This window comes from Salmo salar, chromosome 17, assembly GCF_965601325.2.
Source record: "Salmo salar chromosome 17, fSalSal1, whole genome shotgun sequence".
NCBI lineage: Eukaryota > Metazoa > Chordata > Actinopteri > Salmoniformes > Salmonidae > Salmo > Salmo salar.
The window spans coordinates 8,769,362-8,793,682 of NC_138307.1; the positions used below are offsets into that span (position 1 = coordinate 8,769,362).

Sequence of the window (24,321 nt, forward strand, 5' to 3'; positions counted from 1 at the left end):
ACTATAAAAATAGAGTCGCACACTCCGTATATAAACTCCCAGTAATTTATTGGGTAAATCACCAACCTTTCGGCACCACTGTGCCTTCTTCAGGGTGAATTTACTTTTTATAGTTTATTCGCCGTTACTCTGGGTGTGTGCCAGCTCATGTTTTTTATTCAGTTTTTTACCCTTCAATATTATGAAAACATTGTGTTCAAATGGTGAGCACACAACCACTTCCTTGCTCACCTTCATACTGAAACATAGTACCAATCTTGAGCACTTGAATTTACATTCTTTGGCATTAACATTCTTTTTATTAAATAAAATAAAAACATTAAGAAGATACAGAAATTCAGCATGGACAATTATTTGCTCTAATTGTAAACGAAAGATGAGAGGTTAACCTACAACCTCTCATAACATGCCTGTGTAGCACATCAATACATGATCTCCAACTACGCACACAATTTTTGAAAAAAACAGACACATGATTTTTGGTTTAACCCAGCTCCATAGCCTTGAATATGCTAATTATTCAACAACAGATTAAAGCAGACACAAGGACAGTATCTGTATGAGTCTCTCAAACTCACCACTAAACAAAACAATAAATCCAATCCAAAACAAATTCCACTGGAGAGCAACGGGTATGTTCAGAAGTAGCAGCCAAAGGTTACAGCCACTCCTCATCCATGTTGTTCTCCATTCCCTCTTTTACGATGCCCTGCCCTCCATCTGTTTGTTATCCTTTTATGTCCTCTCCTCCCCCTCATCAAAACTCCTCTGTGGGTCGTATCCAGTTGGCAGGAACCCACTGTGGCTCATCCTGAGCCCTCCTCACAGCCCTCAGTAGCTGAACACAGGAGTCTTGCAGCCCGTCGTTCACCATCACAGAGTCAAAGAACTGGCAGTACTGAGACTCCATCTTTCTGGCTGCCTCCTCCATCTCCTGGAAGTCTTCCTCCTGTTGGGAACAGCATAATATGACAGTTGGTCACTATCTTAACTATGGCATGATGGTCAGTATTTCAACCATTTGATCACCATAAGGATGGTGTATTATTACCAGGTCTCTTTGTAAAAAGAGGTTCAAACTGTGAGAAACTTCCTGGTCAATTAAACAATTGAGAAATTATAATAAAACCATAAGAGTGCTTACTTTGAAAGGTCTGTTGACATAGTAATTGGTGGTGATCTGAGCGTCCTTTCTGGTCTCCTTCATGCGTTCTGCGGTGGGCGGCTTCACATAGATGATGTAGGCCTTGAGCTCATGTGTCCTCACTGACTGGATGGCCTGGAAGGAGACAGTCATCATACATGGGTCAATTGAGAACTAATTCTCATTTACAATGAAGACCTGGCCAAGATGCAACTGAGGTCAACACAGAGCTAACTCCACAATAGGGCCAAGTCAATGATGAAGCCCCACTGATAAGAACCCCAGGAGGACTCACATGAGGCTCGATGTCGATGACACAGATCCTTCCACTGTTCAAAACATCCTTCACAGCATCAAGACTAGTGCCGTAGAAATGACCTTTGTACGCACCGTATTCCAGAAACCTGGTTTTAAAAAAACGCAACACAAAACCCTGGCTTATAATCAGGTGGTCCACATCAATGTTATTAACTTACTTAATCCTCTTTGTCCCCATTAGGACATAAGGCCACAAGTCACATTCATGTTGTGACAGTTGATTTAACAAGATGTGTTCGCGAGAGGAAAGTCAGCAGCTGTTATTCAATGAGTACCTACCTGTTGCTGTAAACCATGTTCTCAAACAGTTCCCTGTTGATGAAGTGATACTCTTTACCAGACTCCTCATAGCTCCTAGCGGCTCGTGTCGTGTCTGGAGGAAGAAGGGAAAATATGTCAGATGACATCATCGGAAGACAAGCCGTCATATACGACATTGATCGTATCCATGTCAACAATGGAAGAAAGTCATGTAGGCTGACACCACGGTGTACTCACGAGGCACTGCCCCTTGAAAGGTCACTGGGTTGATTTCGATTAACCGTCTGCGAAGTTCGTTCACTCCAACGCCGGAGGGACCTGCGAGAGAAGAACACACTTCTGAGGTCTCCGTCATGTCATCACACATATTTTGTGTCAATACAAGCAGAGACACACTGTACACGTACAAAAAACAGTAACGTAACGTGTGTCATACTGTCTCTGTATTATTGGCCACAGAACCATATACACATTAGTACGTATTCATGACAGTCAATACATATCTGAATCTTCTGCCAATCTATTTGTGTTGCTGGTTAGTGCCGGACTGGTGTCTTACCCACGAGGGCGACCAGGCGGTGTTTGTCCTGCGGGTTGCGCTGGTATCGTACCACCTCTTCGTATGGGTTGTTGAGGGCACCGTAGCCGCTGCCGGAACAGCGTGTGTGGAAGGACTGCTGACTGGAGCCTGTGCTTAGGGACTGCCGCCGACACAGACGCAGGCTACGTCTGAACCCAGTTAGATAGATCCCCTCGATGTTAGTGCTGAACTCATCCTCCTCTAGGAGCGGGGGGAACAGGGAGGGGGAGAGCATGATAATGGGATGAATGTGTGTGTCACCAGACAGGGTGTTGGAGTTGATTCTAATTGAGATCAAAGGAGAGCTCAGTAGAGCAGGTCATGCTCACCTTCTCTTAGCTCCTCTCACATTCCAAATTGGAATTCAGAAATGATTGCGATAAAGAAAACAGGGTTATAGTTGAGTGATACTGTATTTTGTATAGGCTGCATGATCAACTAACTTCAACAAAGACTTACCTACCAGATTCAAAAGCTTCCTCATCTGTTAGAAAATAGAAAAGAAACATTCAAAATAATCCACCAAAGTCCTTTTGCAGTAAACAAATGAGAGAAACAATATGATTTATTGTAGAGGAAATTAGGGAAATCGTACCAGCTTCAACACACTTTTCATCAATCAGGTCTTCCTCTGAAAGAGCAAAGTATGACAGGCAGTGGTGTAAAATACTTAAAAGTACTACTTAAGTCATTTTTGGGGGTATCTGTACTTTACTTTACTATTAATATTTTTGACAACTTTTACTTCACTACATTCCCAAAGAAAAGTATGTACTTTTTACTCCATACATTTTCCCTGACACCCAAAAGTACTAGTAACATTTTGAATGCTTAGTATGACAGTAAAATGGTCAAATTAACACACTTATCAAGAGAACATCCCTGGTCATCCCTACTGCCTCTGATCTGGCAGACTCACTAAACACATGCTTCTTTTGTAAATGATGTGTGAGTTAGAGCGTGCCCCTGGCTATCCGTAAATAAATAAAAAACTAGAAAACGTGGCCATCTGCTTTGCTTAATATAAGGAATTTGAAATTATTTATACTTGTACTTTTACTTTTGATACTTAAGTACATTTTAGCAATTACATTTACTTTTGATACTTAATTATATTTAAAACCAAATACTTTTACTCAAGTAGTATTTTACTGGGTGACTTTCACTTTTACTTGAGTCATTTTCTATTAAGATATCTTTACTTTTACTCAAATAAGACAATTGTGTACTTTTTCCACCACTGATGACAGGTCAGTGCAAAGTCAATAATGATATATACTATATATATATATATATATATATATATACAAAAGTATGTGGACACCTTCAAATTAGTGGATTTGGCTATTCCAACCACACCGGTTGCTGACAGATGTATAAAATCGAGCACACAGCCATGCAATCTCCATACACAAACATAAGCAGTAGAATGGCCTTACTGACGAGCTCTGTTACTTTCAACGTGGCACCGTCATAGGATGCCACCTTTCCAACAAGTCAGTTCGTCAAATTTCTGCCCTGCTAGAGCTGCCGCGGTCAACTCTAAGTGCTGTTATTGTGAAGTGGAAACGTCTAGGAGCAACAACGGCTCAGCCACGAAGCAGTAGGCCACACAAGCTGACAGAACGAGATGCCCTAGTGCTGAAGCGTGTACAAATTGTCTGTCCTCTGTTGCAACACTCACTACCAAGTTCGAAACTTCCTCTGGAAGAAATGTCAGCACAATAATTGTTCGTCGGGAGTTTCATGAAATTAGTTTCCAAGGTTGAGCAGCCGCACACAATCCTAAGATCACCATGGGCCAAGTGTCGGCTGTAAAGCTCGCTGCCATTGGACCCTGGAGCAGTGGAAACGCGTTCTCTGTCGGACAAATCTGGGTTTGACGGATACCAGGAGAACACTACCTGCTCCAATGTATAGTGCAAACTGTAAAGTTTGGTGGAGGAGGAATAATGGTCTGGGGCTGTTTTTCATGGTACGGGCTAGGCCCCTTAGTTCCAGTGAAGGGAAATCTTAATGCTACAGCAGAGAATGACATTCCAGATGGTTCTGTGCTTCCAACTTTGTGGCAACAGTTTGGAGAAGGCCCTTTCCAGTTTCAGCATTACAGTGCCCCCATGCCGAAAGCCCAGTTAGAAATGGTTGTTCCAAGATCGCTGTGGAAGAACTTGACTGGCTTGCACAGAGCCCTGACCTCAACCCCATCGAACACCTTTGGGATGAATTGGAATGCAGACTGCGAGCCAGGCCTAATCGCCCAACATCAATGCCCAACCTCACTAATGCTCTTGTGGCTGAATGTTCCAACATCTAGTGGAAAGCCTTCCCAGAAGAGTGGAGGCTGTTATAGCAGCAAAAGGGGAACCAACTCCATATTTAATACCCATGATTTTGACAAGCAGGTGTCCACATACTTTTGGTCATGTAGTGTAACAAAAACTGCCTCTCATTGAAAACTGGCACCATAAAAAAGGATCATAGTTCTTACCTTCATTCACAGTGCTCACTTCAGGTAAGCAAGAGGAATAAGAGAATTGTCATTTGTTACTGTTATGGATATACAGTAATACTTGTTGCCAGGTGCTTATAATTTGGTGTAAAAGAGCTGAAAAGCCAGACGTAAAGGAGAGACTGTACTCTACTCACAGGGTTTGATGCAGGTGTGAGGCTGGTAGGGCTGAGACCACCAGAACTCTTTCTGTTTCCTCCTGAGCAGGTTGGTGGAGGGGATAAGGCCAGCACAGGCCGAGGTGCTGGGTAGTTTCTTGGCCTGCCACCAGAGGGTGTCTGACTGGTCCACGATCTCCAGCAGGTCTCCCTTCCTGAAGTCCATACCTGCCTCGGCGCAGGGGATGGCCGGGTCCTGCTGGGGACTGTAGTCTGCCATGGCACGCACATACAGCTGGGACACCAGGAGACACAATACAAGAGACAACAAGAGACAAGGACAATGCAATGAAAAAGATATTTACTACAACACTGAAGACAGGAACTGAACCATAGGTTTTCTTGGTAATAGTAACCTCCTATTGTCAAGAGAAAGACTTTGGTTTTGGTGCCATTATGGTTTAATCAGCTGACATGACTTGTCTGATACCCTTTCCAGGGAAGGGTAGCTCGGTAAACATGCCATTACTCACTATCGTCTGGTTGTTGACTGGTCTGTCTGTGATGGGAACCACTTTGAACATGAGGGTGCCTTGAGACCGGGCCTGTGGGTCCAAAGACAGATAAACACCCATGTACATCACTGGTGGATAAAGACTTACTACAGACACCATCTGTGTTGACTGTGTGAAATGTGTGGATTTTTGGGCAGCCATGCAGTGTTCTGCTGGTAGACTCACCAGTCTCTCAATGACCTGCTCAGGCTCCAGGCCATCTACAGAGTAACCATTCACCTCAGTGATCCTGTCCCCTGCATGCAGCAGACCTAGAGAGAGAGGGGGGAGGGGACACACATGAGAAAGAAGAAACAGATTAAAGAGAGAGAGAGAGAGAGAGAGAGAGGGTGGTCTCACCGCTGCGGTCTGCCAGTCCTCCATGGATCACCCGTGCCACAAAGATCTCCCCTGTTATCCCATTTCGCTTTATCGTGGCTCCCTTAAGAGAGAGACAGAGAGGGGACATGAATCCAGGGTTAAAACATTGTCCTGTAACTCTCACACATAGTGAGCTCCAAAAGTATTTGGACTTTGAAGAAAGTTTAGTTGCTTTGGCTCTGTACTCCAGCACTTTGGATTTTAAATGATGCAATGATTGTGAGGTTAAAGTGCAGACTGTCAGCTTTAATTTAAAGATGCACAAATATCACCCCCCTCCCCCTCCCCCAAGAAAACCTCCACTGTTATTGCACATTTTGGGAGTATGATATTTGTGCGTCTAACTTTCTCACTCATCATTACTTCACAATTCATTCAGGATTATCCGTAATCATGGTAGCATCCACATTAATGTAGAAGGTGTTTAAAAACATGATATTCTTATTTACAATAAAAGTGACTCCAAAATGACACAATACATGATTTACCATTCTTCTATTGGGCACAAAATAATCTGAAACACAAAGAAAACAAACAGGAAATGCATCCAACACATGTGTAGACTCGCAAGCTTGATGTAGCCATTGTGTGCTATGAATATGGGACCAAATACTTAACTTTTTACAACTTTAATACACAAGTAGATTCATCACTGGGGTGGAACAGCAACAATGACACATTTGGCCTATTACAGGTTATGGAGGGTGTCATGTGATATGAGGTGAAAACATCATGAGTCAAAAAGAAACAATGGACATGCTATATTTACAATTACAAAATGAAATCATGTGAAAATAACAGATGACATTCGGGAAACACAGAGTTGCATGAAACACAGATGGACGGCTTGAGGATGGAAACGCAACAATGGGCATAGCCAACACATCACAATTGCGGAATGAATGGTGGGCGACATGGTGACGAAGATAACAGAAGAAAGGATAAATGCCTTTTGAAGCCGAGATCTCTGAGGGAATCTTGAGGAAAGGACCATTCCCTGAAGCAGAGGAATAGAAGATCTCCTGAAGATACCAGAGCACCACTGTCCTCCTGGCTGGTTCACTTCCTCTTCTTCTTCTTCTTCTTCCCCTGGCTGGAGCAGCAGCCAGTCTTGTTGTGTTGGGGCCAAGCGGGGCAGGTGGTGGAGGTGTTGAGAGGCTGTTGTAGAGGTGGGGTTGCTGGAGCTGGGGTTCCACATGCTTCTTTTTAGATGTGGGGGAAGCACCAACATGCTTTTTGGGAGACATGGGCAGAATCCTGGTCTTCAACCCTGCCTTGGGTGACCCATTGCAGGCTGGGGACTGAGGCTGAGAGATCTTCCCCTGGGATGTGGATATGCCGTCCATAGAGCCAGTGAAGGAGCTGGAGGATGAGGAAGAGGAGGAGGAAGAGGAGGACAGGGAGCATACTCTGGACTGGTGTGAAAGGGATGTCTGAGTCTTCAAGCTGCTGGCTGTGTGTTGACTGGTGGGATACTGCTGCTGGTTCCTCTATGTGGTTCTGGTGTATCTGCTACCGCCCTGCTGGCAGCGGTGAGTGTCTGCAGTCTGCTCACCACCTGGGTCAGCAGCGTCAGGGCCTGGGCATTCTCCTGGACACTCTCAGACATGTGCTCTGTGGCGGCGGCCATCTTCTGCCCCAGCAGCCGGACGTCATTGGTGCTGCACTCCATAGAGCTAGCAGCCTGCTGCACCGTGGACCTCAACTCATCCAGGCTCTCCTGCTTAGCCAGCTTCATAGGGGGGTCGCGAGGCATCTCATCTACCCGCCGATGCTGCATGGGGCTGGGGGGAGCCGTGCGGATCCGGGGGCTGACGATGTAGCTCCGGAACCGCGGAGGAGTTCCGGGGGGATGGTGGTATGCAGCCATGCAGGGAGGGGTGAGAGTCCAGGGCTGGAGGGTGGAGCATGGTGTGGGAGAGGGGACAGGGTGTTGGCTGACTCTCTGTCTTCGTCGCTGTCTAGCTCCTCGATCACATTATCTCCAGAAGCAGGGAGGAGAGAGAGGTTGGAAAAAGGTAATCTATTAGCCTGAGTAAGAGTAGAAGTTCCATTGTGTTGCATTATAATGTACTGAACTGATATGTATTGCAGTGTACAGCACTGTACTACTCATGGCAGTAGATACAGTATTGAATCATATTGTTTTCAGGGTCTTTTCAACTGTAATTAGTTCTTACCAATCAGGACAGAGTTACAGACCGAGGGGGCAGAGCGATTAAGACCTTCTTCTTTCCAGAGTGCATCAGTCTGGCACATTCTACAGTTACTCATTGGCTTAAAACGTGGCGGAGGGCGGGACTTGCCCAGGGGTGGAGGACCCGCAGAAGATAGCAACTCAGCTGGTGGGTAGCTGACTCTCCTTGTGCTGGGCATGACTGGTCGCTCCCCGGGCACTACGGCCCCCAGAGCTCCCACACCATGCCAGGGGCTCTCCACTGCCCTGGCCCCACCGTGGATCAGCCTTCGCAAGGTCATCTTCCTCAGGGTGTCCCAGCGACTGCGGATCCCCCCTCCTGAGCTCCTCTTTCAGGGGGAGAGACAGGGCTAGACAAGATTACCTCTGTCTGAGACCACAGATACCTCTATAGCCCTGAAATAGGGATCTGGGTACACAGGGTACTGCTAAAACTGTCTGACACCAGGATTGGATTTAGATTTGTTCCAAACGGGTTCCAAAAGAGGTCGCAATGTCAGATGTGGATGGGTAGGAGCTTCCGAGTATATACAGCTTAATAACTATGGGAACATTTTTGGGTTCAAACTGAGTGACTGGAAATTGTATATTTGGTGTCCAAAACTGACCCATCGTGACACTAATCATAAGCCATCCTGGAATTTTGAAGTATTAAAACCATCTCTACTACGATTACTCTGATTGAAATCATCTGTCACACAATTTAACAATCAAACTAATAACATGTTTTTTATTTTTATTTTTTACTAATAACATGTTATGAAAGCATCATCTGCCCTTTCCTACAGCTTCTGTCAGGTCCTCAGGAGGTGCTGCTTTGTATTCGGTGTGCATAAAATACAACATTTCTGTAACCTTGCATGGAGGAAAAAGTGTGAAAATACTAAAAGTGTGTTTTTGGTATCCACGTTAGAACATAGCCAGGTGTAAAAGATTGCACCCTTGATGATACTTCTAATCTAGTATTTTTGTTGCTGTTGCTTTAAGCCTTCCTCCTTAAAAACAAACAGTTGTATCCAATCCATGACTCACCAGCTGCTGCTTGTTCTTCACCAGACAGACTATCCTCATGGCCTCCTCATCGTCAGGGAGGTTGTCAGGGATAGGAGGCAGCACAGGCTCATAATCCTTCTGGGCCACCGTATCATGGGCTGATATCAGAGCCTAGGACAGAGCACAACTATTAAGTCAATTCATGCATTTAGGCGGACTCAACACACATAAATAACTCACATAACCCAGAAAAACGTAGTTACTGCAACAACAGATACAAAGGTTAGGATCATAGGAGCCCTTTTTGCCTCAGGATCTCTCACCTGGAGGTGTGGTCCCCTGAGGAGACTGTAAAGCTCCCTGGCCTCAGCAGAAGTGTTTGGAACTGTTCTCATGTCCGTCAGAATCTAGAAGAGAAGCAGAAAGGCGGGTTGAGTGGACACAGGACAGGACTGACACCACTGACACTTCTGACAAGCCAATGACGGAAGAGGGCAAAGCAGTAGAGGGAAAGGTCCTACCTGTTGGATGAGCTGTGTTGTGTATGGTAGGAAAGGAGCAGGAGGCTCTCTCTGGTGCTGCCGCAGACGCTCATACACCTGGGTGGAGAAGAGACAGAGAAGAGGTTAAACCTACACCTAGAACAAGACAAGAGTATGGACAAACACAAATCAAAGACACCCTCCACTCACTGGGTGAAACAGAGACCGAGAGAAAGTAGAGATAAAGTGAAACACAGCCTTTATAAACCCCAGTTGAGAGTATATCACAGACTAGACTCCCAGACTAACTTTGAGCAGAGACTTGAGCCAGGGGGCGTTGAGGAGGCTGTATAGGAGCTCTGCCCCGTTGATTTCCTTATTGATGGAATGTTTCACCTCCTCTACCACGTCAGACAGGATCTGCCTTAGGCCTGGAGGACAACACCAACATAATCATAAAAATAAACAGCCATAGGATTATCCCAACATACAGGAGAGAAGTACATTGCCATCAGCTAGAGGTTGAGAGAGAAGCTGTTTCCTTTTACTGACCATGGTCACTCAGTCTAGGGGACGACATCGCCACCTCGGCTTCCACAGCCTGCCTCATGGTGATCACCCAGCACTGACTGCTGGAAATTCGCCCCAACCCAAACCTTGGAAAGAGAGAAATGAAATAAAAATATATTCTTGCTTAGTAGTTCATCTAAAAGCTGAATGATAACATCTAATCTTCTTACACATTTTAGATAACAATAACATAACATTAATCCAGATTAATACAACTCTGACCTCTATATACATAGTCATCAGTTCTGCTATGATGGATGTCAACTGGGTGTCAAATAACTTCCCAGGTAAAAACAGCCTCCACTGTCACACGTTAAAAGCCCGAAGGGTCATTTAATGCCCTGTGTGTGAAATAAGCTCAGGGTTCAAAAGTCAATGGCCCACTTAAACACAGTCTCTTCTAATTCCGTATTCTCCTTGTGTTGGTCAACGTCACCCATTCAACAGAAAGACATAACAATACTGGTGGTGCAGTGTTACATCTTAAACAGGATTTTTTTTATCATGTTAATTAGATTGAGGGATGGGTAAGTCAATTGACTCTAATATGTAGTAATACTTGGATTAAAAACAGTGGATCCCTTGGTGGGAAAACAATTTTAAAAATCCTGAAAACTAGAAGAGCCCAATCCCACCTCCTCAACAGTCAGAGTGAGAGTCTACTGTATCTGGGCTCGGAGCCAACTGTAAAAGACTTAACACATTCCTGCGTGCTCACTACTTACCTCTGTGGTCTCTTTTCTTCCAGTCCCTTTGACCCGCTTCCTCAACCCTTAATACTTAGCTCCAGAGGAGGATTTGTCATCTGTGTAATACAGTTTACCAATTTTTGCAGCAGAGTGAGAGTCCCCAGGGGATTCGCTGGTAACAGGTCTGTGCTTTTACTATGGAGCGAACTGGAAAGAAAGAAGAGGAGAGTATAATCCTCTCTCTATCCCAGTTAATCCTGGGCAAGTGAGCCGTTGTCTCTCTCTCGCCGGAAGTGACAGAAGCGTGCCGAACCTGCTGCTGGCCTGTCCAAGACTATCCTACAGCTCTGCTCCCAAAGCTTCTTAACTCTTTCTGCTTTTAAAACCCGCCAGACCGTGGCCCGATAAAGCTTATGTCATAAACGGCGCCCTATTCCCGATACAGTGCACTACTTTTGACCAGAGCCCTATGGGCCCTGGAGGGCTCTGGTCAAAAGTTGTGCCCTATATAGGGAATAGAGTGCATTTTGGGACGCACCCATGGCCACACAGCTACTCTGTGTTGAATAGAGGGAAAAGAAGGCATAGCCCACAGTTTGTAATTAAACACATCACTGTACTGAGCTCCCAACAGCTGGAGGAGATGGGGACAGACCATGATGATGATTAAGTCATTATATAGCGTAGTACCCTACTACACATTCTGCTTCTCTAACCATACAAATGAAAATGTAAGTCTGTCGCACACTCGTCTCCTTGCTGTGGACTTATTTGACCAATGTTTCACCAAACACAATCAGAAACTGGGGGTCGATGGTGATTTATGAAGTAATCTGTCAGGGAAAAAATATGATTTCATGTTGAGGACAATACAGAATATATTTTAGAGATCAACTTTAACCTAAGATTATCTTGAGGCTGTCACGCCCTGACCTGAGAGAGAGGGTTTGTTTCTCTATGTGGTTAGGTCAGGGTGTGGGGTGGGCATTCTATGATGTCTATTTCTTTGTGTTGAGCCGAGTATGGTTCCTAATCAGAGGCAGCTGTCTATCGTTGTCTCTGATTAGGAATCATACTTAGGCAGCCCTTCCCCACCTGTAGTTGTGGGATCTTATTTTTGTACTGCTTGTTAAGCCTACAAGACGTGACGGTCGTTATCATTGTTTCATATTTTGTGTTTAGTGTTCTGATTTAAAATAAATACATAGATGAACACTCACTACGCTGCAACTTGGTCTACTCCTTTTGACGATCGCGACAGAGGCGCTGTAAAAAGCTTTGGCTTTAAATTCTTATTTTTGTATTGTCATTCATTTACCCTCCCTCTGTGTAGCTTTTTAGGTATAGAAATAGGACAAAGCTTAGAGGATTATCAGCAGCACCAGAGATATTTACGAAACAGTAACCTTTGACCTTTGGACTAACACTTGACATGTTTCATTTATATTTTTGTTCAGTGTGTATAAAAATGGGTTCTTGCTAGAATATCAAGACAGCTGGAACGTTTGATAGCAATATTAGGACCTTTCAGATTCCATGAGAGTAGCTATTTATGCCATTATTTTTCTAAAATGTAATTATCTATAGTGTTAATAAGCCCATGGATAGGGCTGTTATGGTGACCGTATTACCGCCACACCGGTGGTCACGAGTCATGATCGCAGTCAAATTCCAACAGTGATGGCCGGTTCCCCTCTCTCCACTGGGATTCTCTGGGATTTTCTGCCTCTAACCCTATTACAGGGGTTGAGTCACTGGCTTACTGGTGCTCTTCAATGCCGTCCCTAGGAGGGGTGCGTCACTTGAGTGGGTTGAATCACTGACTTGATCTTCCTGTCCGGGTTCGCGCCCCCCCTCAGGTTTGTGCCGTAGGGGAGATCGTTGTGGGCTATACTCGGCCATGTCTCAGGATAGTAAGTTGGTGGTCTGAAGATATCCCTCTAGTGGTGTGGCGGCTGTGCTTTGGCAAAGTGGGTGGGGTTATATCCTACCTGTTTGGCCCTGTCCGGAGGTATCGTCGGACGGGGCCACAGTTTCTCCCGACCCCTCCTGTCTCAGCCTCCAGTATTTATGCTGCAATAGTTTATGTGTCAGGGGGCTAGGATAAGTCTGTTATATGTAGAGTATTTCTCCTGTATTATCCGGTGTCCTGTGTGAATTTAAGTATGCTCCCTCTAACTCTCTCTCTCTTTCTCTCTTCTCTCGGAGGCCCGGAACCCTAGGACCATGCCTCAGGACTCCTTGCTGTCCCCAGTCCACCTGGTCGTGCTGCTGCTCCAGATTCAACTGTTCTGCCTGCGGCTATGGAACCCTGACCTGTTCACCGGACGTGTTGTTTTCGACTCTCTCTCTCTACCACACCTACTGTCTCTAACTCTGAATGATCGGCTATGAAAAGCCAACTGACATTTACTCCCGAGGTGCTGACCTGGTGCACCCTCTACAACCACTGTGATTATTATTATTTGACCCTGCTGGTCATCTATGAACGTTTGAACATCTTGGCCATGTAATGTTATAATCTCCACCCGGCACAGCCAGAAGAGGACTGGCCACCCCTCAGAGCCTGGATCCTCTCTAGGTTTCTCCTGAGGTTCCTGCCTTTCTAGGGAGTTTTTCCTAGCCACCGTGCTTCTACATCTGCATTGCTTGCTGTTTGGGGTTTTAGGCTGAGTTTCTGTATAGCACTTTGCGACATTGGCTGATGTAAAAAGGGCTTTATAAATAAATGTGATTGATTAAAAAGAAGAGGATCCCATCAGCTTTCTATAGGCTAGGCCTACTAAATGTATTTCATTTCCTAATATTAAGCACATTGCTTCGCTTTACAACAGGAGAATAGCATTCCTGGCTGGCATAGAAATGAACAGGAAAAGCGTCCTCCATTTGCTATTTTGCATAGATGACATGTATTTTGTTTCACACATATATTATTTAGTATATGTAAAGACAAGATTAAATGAAGAATAGTCTGATGGGTGACAGTATGAGCCTATCACTTGTGAATTCTATATTATCACTTGTGATTGATTCCCAGTGTGTGCAGTGAGGCAAGAATCAGCACATGCCTTTCTTTGCAACTTTTTAAAATCATAGTCACACATAGGGTTGCCAACTTTCTCACTACCAAATAAGAGCCAAAAGGTGGTGTGCCAGTGCACGGTGCCACGGCGGTGTGGGTATGGTGTTGTGTGAATGAATATACAGTGTATATTCATACTCTTATTCAATTGGAAAGGCAAAACATTTTAATATTCCATTTAGCCTATAGCTTTACTAAAACTGTATCATTATGTAAACTTATGTGAATAAACCTCAATATAAATGAAAGAAATCACAATTTGAACCTTTACAGCGGAAAAAAAAAAACATTTCAAATGCATGCAAAAGAGGAAAAGAGCGGCATGAGTCACTCACCTAGTCTACTTTTTCCATGGATATTTTTTGCTCCTCTTGACTGATTCAAGCAGTCCTTTAACCTTTTGCAAAGCCAGAGAGAAGTCCTTACATGACAAGTCACAGTTCACAGATATTTGAGGTTCATTTTTGATCAGCTCTGTCACTGTGCTGCATCTGTTTCTTGAGTGTGGCCATTTAATGGTCATGAGAGAGAAAAATTCTCTCTACAAAGGCATTTGAGCCTGGCACACTGAGGACAAATTAGACAATCCTGAACATGTTGATCAAGTTGGCTTTCCCTAGGTTTTGGAATAATGCCACCCACTTCTCACTGCTGGATTTTGTGGTATCCTGTCTAGAGGTTGACCGATTAATCGGAATGGCCGATTAATTAGGGCCAAGTTCAAGTTTTCCGATAACAATTGGTAATCGGCATTTTTGGACACCGATTATGGTCGATTACATTGCACTCCACAAGGAGACTGCATGGCAGGCTGACTACCTGTTATGCGAGTGCAGCAAGGAGCCAAGGTAAGGTGCTAGCTAGCATTAAACGTATCTTATAAAAAACAATCACTCTTAACATAATCACTAGTTAACTATACATGGTTGATGATATTACTAGTTTATCTAGCTTGTCCCGCATTGCATATAATCAATGCGGTGCCTGTTAATTTATCATTGAATCACAGCCTACTTCGCCAAACAGGTGATATAACAAGCGCAATCGCGAAAAAAGCACTGTCGTTGCACCAATGTGTACCTAACCATAAACATCAATGCCTTTCTTAAAATCAATACACAAGTATATATTTTTAAACCTGCATATTTAGTTAATATTACCTGCTAACATGAATTTCTTTTAACTAGGGAAATTGTGTCACTTCTCTGGTGTTCTGTGCAAGCAGAATCAGGGTATATGCAGCAGTTTGGGCCGCCTGGCTCATTGCGAACTGTGTGAAGACCATTTCTTCCTAACAAAGACCGTAATTAATTTGCCAGAATTGTACATAATTATGACATAACATTGAAGGTTGTGCAATGTAACAGCAATATTTAGACTTAGGGATGCCACCCGTTAGATAAAATACGGAACGGTTCCGTATTTCACTGAAAGAATAAACGTTTTGTTTTCTAAATAATAGTTTCCGGATTTGACCATATTAATGACCTAAGGCTCGTATTTCTGTGTGTTATTATATTATAATTAAGTCTATGATTTAATAGAGAAGTCTGACAGCGGTTGTAGGCAGCAGCAGGCTTGTAAGCATTCATTCAAACAGCACTTTCCTGCCAGCAGCTCTTCGCTGTGCTTCAAGCATTGTGCCGTTTATGACTTTAAGCCTGTCAACTCCCGAGATTAGGCTGGTAATACTAAAGCACCAATTAGAACATCCAATAGTCAAAGGTATATGAAATACAAATGGTATAGAGAGAAATAGTCCTATAATAACTTCAACCTAAAACTTCTTACCTGGGAATATTGAAGACTCATGTTAAAAGGAACCACCGGCTTTCATATGTTCTCATGCTCTGAGCAAGGAACTTAAACGTTAGCTTTTTGACACGGCACATATTGCACTTTTACTTTCTTCTCCAACACTTTGTTTTTGCATTCTTTAAACCAAATTGAACGTTTCATTATTTATTTGAGACTAAATTGATTTTATTGATGTATTATAAAATAAGTGTTCATTCAGTATTGTTGTAATTGTCATTATTACAAATATATATATAAATATAAATTGTGTGTATATATATATATATATATGGACACCGATTATGGCCGATTACATTGCACTCCACAAGGATAAAAATAATTTGGTCCTCCAATAATCGATATTGGTATCGGTGTTGAAAAATCATAATTGGTCGACCTCTAATCCTGTCTGGCTTTTTGTATTTCCTCCGGGCTAGCACAAAACTCTTCATAAAGTTGGTCCATACTGACTGTCTGTCATTTTGAGGGCAACCACCACCCGCTCCAGGTCAGTGAAGGAGAGCTCCTCATAGAGGCTGATCAGTTTCACCATTACATTTTCTGGTGAGAAATTAAACCATTTGTCAATGTATGTAATGACAGTGTCATAGAACTTCACAAAATCCTGTTGCTGCTTGGACCATTGTGCTGACAATTGTTTGTCCATCAGCTGCTTGGTCTGTTTCCACTGAAGCATCTTCATTTTGAACTTTTGGACTTCCTTGTAAACATCTGTGATGCAGAGCGTTGTTTCCTCCAGCTTTTTTACGAGTTGGTCAAAAACACACCCCACGTTGTGGAAAAAGCACAGATAAATCTCAGCAGCTTCTGTTTTTTCTTCATACTCAAAAATACTCTTCAGTGCCACAGGACAGCTCTCCCCAAGGGACCTGAAGTATGAAGTAAGAGCTGGCCAGCTTCGCAGGAGACGATCGACAGCTGGATGAAGAGCGAGCCATCATGCGCAAACATGTCGCAGAATTTCACGCCACTCAATGTCAACAAAGGCAAAACAAATGCACGCAGTTCCTCTCTTCGGGAAGCAGATACTGAGAAGTGGCTGTAGATCTGTAAAACAATTGTCTCAATATCATTTTACATTTTAGTCATTTAGCAGACGCTCTTATCCAGAGCGACTTACAGTAGTGAATGCATACATTTCATTTAATTTTCATTTCATACATTTTTTTCCCCTTCTTTTTTCTTTTTTTCGCACTGGCCCCCCGTGGGAAACGAACCCACAACCCTGGCGTTGCAAACACCATGCTCTACCAACTGAGCTACAGGGAAGGTAGCTGATCGCAGGCATTATGAACTGGGCAATTAGCTTTCAGAATGCGATTGTTGGCACTGCTCAATAACTGGTAAACGGAGTGGTGTTTTCCAAAGTTGACATTGCCATTATCTGCTGCATAGGCTGTGATGTCTAATATCCAGTTCATGCGTTTCTAGACAGTTCATCAGAGCTTGATGTATGCCATCTGCAGTTTCATCACTGTCTTCATAAAAGTCAAGTAACTTGTACTGCACTCCATCAGACACAGAGAAATATCTCACGCACACTGGACACATTTTTCTATTTCCCTTGTTTGAGGCATCACTGTCAACTGAGAAATACACGGCCTTGCCTTCGGTCGGGGACAGATCATCCAAAATATCCCGCACAGTCTTTGGTCCTAAAACATTCATTGTAATCATCTCAGCTTTCGTTCTTCCCAAGTGCATCTTCTTCACAGCATTTGAGTCATGAAACAAAGCACAGTTGAGCTTAATAACCTCTTAGTGACCCCTTAACACGCGAATCCCGTTAGCGGGATCAATTTGACAACCGCCAGTGAAATAGTACAGCGCCAAATTCAAAAAACAAAAATCTCATAATTCAAATTTCTCACACATACAAGTATTATACATAATTTTAAAGATAAGATTCTCGTTAATCTAACCATAGTGTCCGATTTCAAAAAGGCTTTAGGGCGAAAGCAAAATATTAGATTATGTTAGCACATCACCTAAACAAGAAAAGCCAAACAGCCATTTTGCAAGTAAGGAGAGGCGTCACAAAAACCACAAATACAGCTAAAATGAATTACTAACCTTTGACGATCTTCATCAGATGACACTCCCAGGACTCAATGTTAGACAATACATGTATGTTTTGTTAGATAAAGTTCATATTTATATCCAAAAACCCCATTTTACATTGGCGCGTGATGTTCAGAAAATGTATTGCCACCCAAAACATCCAGTGAATGAGCACATCAATTTACAAAAATACTCATCATAAACGTTGATAAACTTTACAACAGTTATTGAAAGAATTATAGATATACTACTCCTTAATGCAACCGCTGTGTCAGATTTTAAAATAGCTTTTCAGCGAAAGCACATTTTTCAATATTCTGAGTACAGAGCTCACCATCAAAGCAAGCTATACAGATACCAGCAAAGTTCTGGAGTCAACTAAACTCAGAATTAGTATTATAAATATTCACTTACCTTTGCTGAGCCTCATCAGAATGCACTCCCAGGACTCCTACTTCCACAAGAAATGTTCGTTTTGTTCGAAATACTCCATATTTATGTCCAAATACCTCCGTTTTGTTCGTGCGTTCAGATCACTATCCAAAGGCATAACGCGCGAGCGTAAATCCAGACACGAAAAGTCAAGAAGTTCCATTACCGTTCGTAGAAACATGTCAAACGTTGTTTACAATCAATCCTTGGGGTCTTTTTAACATAAAACATCAATAATATTCCAACCAGACAATAGCGTATTCATTCAAGAAGAAAAAGAAGGAACGGCGCGCTCACGGGCTCGCGCATAACCAAGTCCTTTGTCCTTAGGCAGTCCACTGATTGACTGAGCTCCTATTTTCTGCCCAGTAACAGGAGAAGGATGAAACAAGTTTCTAAAGGCTGTTGACAGCCAATGGAAGCCTTAGGAAGTGCAACGTGACCCCACAGACACTGTAGTTTCGATAGGGATTCAAAAGAACAACTACATTCTCAGATTTCCCACTTCCTGGTTGGATTTTTCTCAGGTTTTTGCCTGCCATATGAGTTCTGTTATACTCACAGACATCATTCAAACGTTTTTAGAAACTTCAGAGTGTTTTCTATCCAAATCTACTAATAATATGCATATCCTACCTTCTGAGTCTGAGTAGGAGGCAGTTTAATTTGGGCACGTTTTTCATCCGAACGTGAAAATACTGCCCCCTATCCTTAACAGGTTTTAACAAGACAGTCGGTGCTGTTGTAGCTTGTACCATACGGTGTTTAACTGTATGGTACACATACGAGGCTTCACTTGTCGCGATTTTGTCATTTTTCGCAGTCGACCTAACGGTGAATGACTGAGGTAAAGACAGTTTCAGGTTGGTTATTTGGCTGATATTCGCGCTTTCAAACCTCAATAGCTTTCAAACCACTTTAGCCACAGACTCCCAATAAGTGTCATGATGTTGGAAAAATTGCGCACAACATTGCACAGGTCTTATTTTCAAGATTTGGACCTTAATTCGCTTTGCAAAGCTAATAAACATGTGGAAATGTGAGCAGCATTTTGAATTCCTAGTTGAATTAGTTAGGGAGCGTAAACAAAGTACACTTTTTTACATTTGAATTTCAATAGTTCATCTGACCTACTGACTTCAAACAAGGTTCAGAATGTACCCTCATTGGGCCTACACACTGCATACCCTTTAGTTTGTCCATTTTCATCTCATTCGATTTTACATTAATTTGCCTGCTCTGCCCCCCTGAAGGACAGCGTCACTCACACACCTATTCACTTGGGCCTTCTCCCTGGGGCCTTCCTGACCTCCAGGCAGACCCCCATTGACCTGGTGATCTCTGACTCCTGGCCTCTAGGCCTACACTCCCTGCCTGCCTGCCCTCTCCCTGGGCCTGAGAGTGTATAGCTTACTCCCTGGAACTACAGACCTCCAAGCCTCCACACCTACTCTCCCTACCCTGGTCAACACCCCTGTCCCTTGGCATTAGAGTATAGCTTACTCCCTGGAATTACAAAGACATATATAGTCCCACTGTCAGGAACCTCGTGCACCTGGTAACCCGTAACAGGCTCTGTGCACGTGATAATTCGAAACAGGCTCTGTGCTCCTGGTGACTCGCCTGCTTTTTTCTGCTCACAGACTAAGTCCCCACTCCAACCTCCATGGCCTGAGTGCTGCCCCCAGCCCCCGAGTCCAGCCGCCCCTGCTTGGACTCGGAGTGCCCCCCGTCTTGATGCTTTTACATGTTTTTTATGCGAGTGGTTGCATTACTTTGGGATCTATTGCAACCCACAACTGTCCCAGAGGATGTATGGAATATTCATTTCTTGCACAGAAGGACAAGGTGACCAATAGAATATATCAACTTTTATACTATGGGGGATAGTAGATTGACATAGGCTAGTGCTTTTGCTGTTCGTTAGGCCAACTCATCTTGTTTGCTGACGAAAGGTAAATGTTGACAGTTCTTCTAACATCTTCAATATCCGCCTTGGAATTCGATAAGAGGGACGGGTGCAGTTGCGTCCCAGATGTGTCTGTCTTCACTTGTAGCCTGTGAGAAGGACCCGATCATGTGAGAATTGAGATATGGGAGTGAGAGGTGCTTCAGAAGCATGGCAGCCAGTAGAAGGGAATTATAATTGTTATATTCAGGCCAAGGGCACAACAGCCGCAAAATACATGTTTTTTTTAGGGGGCATTATGGTCACATAAGGGGGATGCCGCAGGGAAATTTGAGGCCAGGTTAGAATATTATCAAGTGGTTGTGAATGAGAGACTGATGAAGTGGGTGCAGCCTGCACAATAAACAAATCAGAGCTAATACCTTTCATGCAACTTTTTTAAAATCCTCATTAGAGTCACATCATGCAGCATTAGAATGTATTAAAAATCAAAACATATAGCCCAACATTTGTATCACAACTAAAGTTGCATAAATAACTCTAAATTAAGCAAAATAGTCAAATTTGCCCTCAAATTGTTTGAAGAAAAAAATCCTTTCTATTTTATTCAGCTATGTTCAATTGTATTCTTCATACTATAAAATAATACTATGGAATTCTAAGCAAATCTTGTCTGCAAAATAAATTAGTGTAGCCCACAGCCATCAGGGCCTAGCATTAGGACAACTCAGAGTATGCTATTCTGTTCTTCTGAAATATACATTTTCTTCATATCATGTTTCTTTAGACCTGTCTAAAATAAATCATGGATTTATTGTGATGGTTTAGGCTATATTAAATAGATTTATTAGACATTTTAAAATGTAGATGTTCCAAAGGTCTGCATCAGTGGCTGGTAGGCTATTCGTGGAAGCCAGGAGTTGCTAAACTGTTTATGTTAATTAACGTCAATTACCGTGAGACCAGCAGTTATTTGCTTGACAATCACTGGCTGACAAATTTTCATGACCGCAACAGCCCTACCCATGGATGTAAAATAAAAAGCAGGACTCACGGGGAAACCCACCCATTGGTCGCTCCCCACCCAGAAGACCCCTCTGTAAACCATCCCCTCCCTAGCCCCCAGCCCTCCCTCCTCGGTTCCCACAACCCCCTGCACTATTATTACCGAGTTGGGACATTACGGCGAGGGGTAGCCTTATGTATGAAATCTCTTAAGCAGCACATTATCTTAACGTATTAAACAAATATAGAATAATAATAATAAAGTTAAACTAAATAAGTGACCCGCTGTCCGGGTGGCTCGTCTTAGACCATCCCGCATGTGAATAAGCCGGATGTGGAGGTCCTGGGCTGGCGTGGTCACATATGGTCGGTTGGATGTACTTTTTCAAGCCATTTTAAGTCAAAACTGTAACTAGGCCACTCAGGAACATTCAATGTTGTCTTGGTAAGCAACTCCAGTGTATATTTGGCCTTGGGTTTAAGGTTATTTTCCTGCTGAAAGGTGAATTTGTCTCCCAGTGTCTATTGGACATCCAACAGGATTTTGCCTGTACTTAGCTCTATTCTGTTTCTTTTTATCCTAACAATTTCTGTAGTCCTTGCAGATGAGCATACCCATAACATGATGCATGATTTAAAATTTAATGAGTGGTACTCAGTGATGTGTTGTGTTGGATTTGCCCCAAACATAACACTTTTTATTGAGCACATGAAGTTCATTTCTTTGCCACATTTTATGCAGTTTTACATAACTGCCTTATTGCAAACAGGATGCAGGTTTTAGAATATTTTCTGTCTTTCTATACCAAATTCTCTAAAATGACATTGGGGGCGGCTTATGGTAGAGAAACGAACATTTAATTCTCTGGCAACAGCTCTAATGGACATTCCTGCAGATAGTATGCCAATTGCACACTATCTCAAAACTTGACACATCTGTCACATTGTATGACACACCTGCACATTTTAGAGTGGCCTTTTATTGTCCCCAAGACAAGGTGCACTTGTGTAATGACCATGCTGTTTAATCAGCTTGTTTTTTTTACCCCCTTTTTTCTCCCCAATTGGTAGTAGTTAAAGTCTTGTCTCATCGCTGCAACTCCCGTACGGACTCGGGAGAGGCGAAGGTCGAGAGCCATGCATCCTCTGAAACACAACCCACCCAAGCCGCACTGCTTCTTGACACAACGCACATCCAACCCGGAAGCCAGTCGCACCAATGTGTCGGAGGAAACACCTGGCTACCTGGTCGGCCCGCCACAGGAGTCGCTAGTGCGCGATGAGACAAGGATATCCCTAATGGCCAAACCCTCTCTAACCCGGACGACGCTGGGCCAATTGTGCGTCACCCCATGGACCTCCCGGTTGCGGCCGGCTGCCACAGAGCCTGGGCTCAAACCCAGAATCTCTGGTGGCACAGCTAGCACTGCGATGCAGTGCCTTAGACCACTGCGCCACCCGGGAGGCCCTTAATCAGCTTCTTGATATTCCACACCTGTCAGGTGGATGGATTATGTTGGCAAAAGAGAAATGCTCACTAACAGGGATGTTTTAACGGCCGTCGTCAGAATTAGACCAAGGTGCAGCGGAGGATGTGTTCATCTTTAGAATTTTAATTGAAAAAGAGAACACTACAAAAATAAACAAAAGACGACAGCAAAACAGTCCTGTCAGGATACACACTAAATAGAAAACAATCCCCCATAAAACCCAAAGGAAAAACAGGCTCCTTATGTGTGACTCCCAATCAGCAACAACGAACTACAGCTGTGCCTGATTGGGAGCCACACACGGCCCAAAACAAAGAAATACAAAAACATAGAAAAATGAACATAGAACGCCCACCCAATGTAACACCCTGGCCTAACCAAAAATAAAGAACAAAAACCCCTCTATGGCCAGGGCGTTACAGTACCTCCCCCCCCAAAGGTGCGGACTCCACCCTCGGCGTCGCCCACTTAGGTGGCGCCCCTGGCCACGCTGGAGGACGCCCCTGGCGGGCGACCCTGACTGCGCCCGCCTGGCGGGCGACTCTGGCTGCGCCCGGCTGGCGGGCAACCCTGGCTGCGCCCGGCTGGCGGGCGACCCTGGCGGCTCCGGCGGCTCCGGGCTGGCGGGCGGCTCCGGCGGTTCTGGCCAAGGATTCACCAGGCTGGGGAGACATGAAGGAGGCCTGGCCCTGGGCGCAGGCACAGGACTCACCAGGCTGGCGGGCGGCTCTGGCGGCTCCGGACAGGCGGGCGGCTCTGGCGGCTCCGGACAGGCGGGCGGCTCTGGCGGCTCCGGACTGGCGGGCGGCTCTGGCGGCTCCGGACTGGCGGGCGGCTCTGGCGGCTCCGGACTGGCGGGTGGCTCTGGCAGCTCCGGACTGGCGGGCGGCTCTGGCGGCTCTGGCGGCTCTGGCCCAGGACTCACCAGGCTGGGGAGACATGAAGGAGGCCTGGCCCTGGGCGCAGGCACAGGACTCACCAGGCTGGCGGGCGGCTCTGGCGGCTCCGGACAGGCGGGCGGCTCTGGCGGCTCCGGACAGGCGGGTGGCTCTGGCGGCTCCGGACTGGCGGGCGGCTCTGGCGGCTCCGGACTGGCGGGCGGCTCTGGCGGCTCCGGACTGGCGGGCGGCTCTGGCGGCTCTGGCCCAGGACTCACCAGGGTGGGGAGACATGAAGGAGGCCTGGCTCTGGGCGCAGGCACTGGACTCACCAGGCTGGGGAGACCCACAGGAGGCCTGGTCCTGGGAGGAGGCACAGGATAGACTAGGCTGGAGAGACCCACAGGAGGCCTGGTCCTGGGAGGAGGCACAGGATAAACCAGGCTGGAGGCCTGGTCCAAGGAGGAGGCACAGGACTGACCAGGATGGGGAGACCCACTGGAGGCCTGGTCTGTGGAGGAGGCACAGGACTGACCAGGATGGGGAGACCCACTGGAGGCCTGGTCAGAGGAGGAGGCACAGGATAGACCAGGCTGGAGAGACCCACAGGAGGCCTGATGCGTGGTGCTGGTACTGGAAGTGCCAGTTCGGGGACACGCACCTTAGGGTTAATGCGGGGAGCGGGAACAGGCTGAGTTGGACTGGGCTGCCGCACTGGAAGCCTGATGCGTGGTGCTGGAAGTGCCAGTTTGGATACATGCACCTCAGAGCTAGTGCGAGAAGCAGGAATAGGACGAGTAGGACTGGGCTGACGCACTGGAGGCCTGGTGCGTGGGCCTGATACTGTCTTTACCAGATGGCTAGCACGCA

General features: G+C 44.9%; 1 protein-coding gene across 1 annotated transcript; it reads right to left on the reverse strand.

Annotated features, from left to right (window-relative positions):
• Nucleotides 1–31: 31 nt before the first annotated feature.
• mpp4b (MAGUK p55 scaffold protein 4b) lies at nt 32–10,127 on the reverse strand. Its single transcript, XM_045698842.2, is given in 18 exon segments — nt 32–949; nt 1,145–1,279; nt 1,440–1,548; nt 1,742–1,835; nt 1,961–2,041; nt 2,283–2,504; nt 2,633–2,647; nt 2,767–2,787; nt 2,899–2,946; nt 4,929–5,205; nt 5,444–5,515; nt 5,651–5,736; nt 5,825–5,906; nt 9,075–9,206; nt 9,359–9,442; nt 9,557–9,634; nt 9,827–9,948; nt 10,070–10,127. Coding segments are annotated over 18 exon segments (1,908 nt in total). The 3' UTR covers nt 32–757.
• Between the last annotated feature and the right edge of the window lie 14,194 nt (nt 10,128–24,321).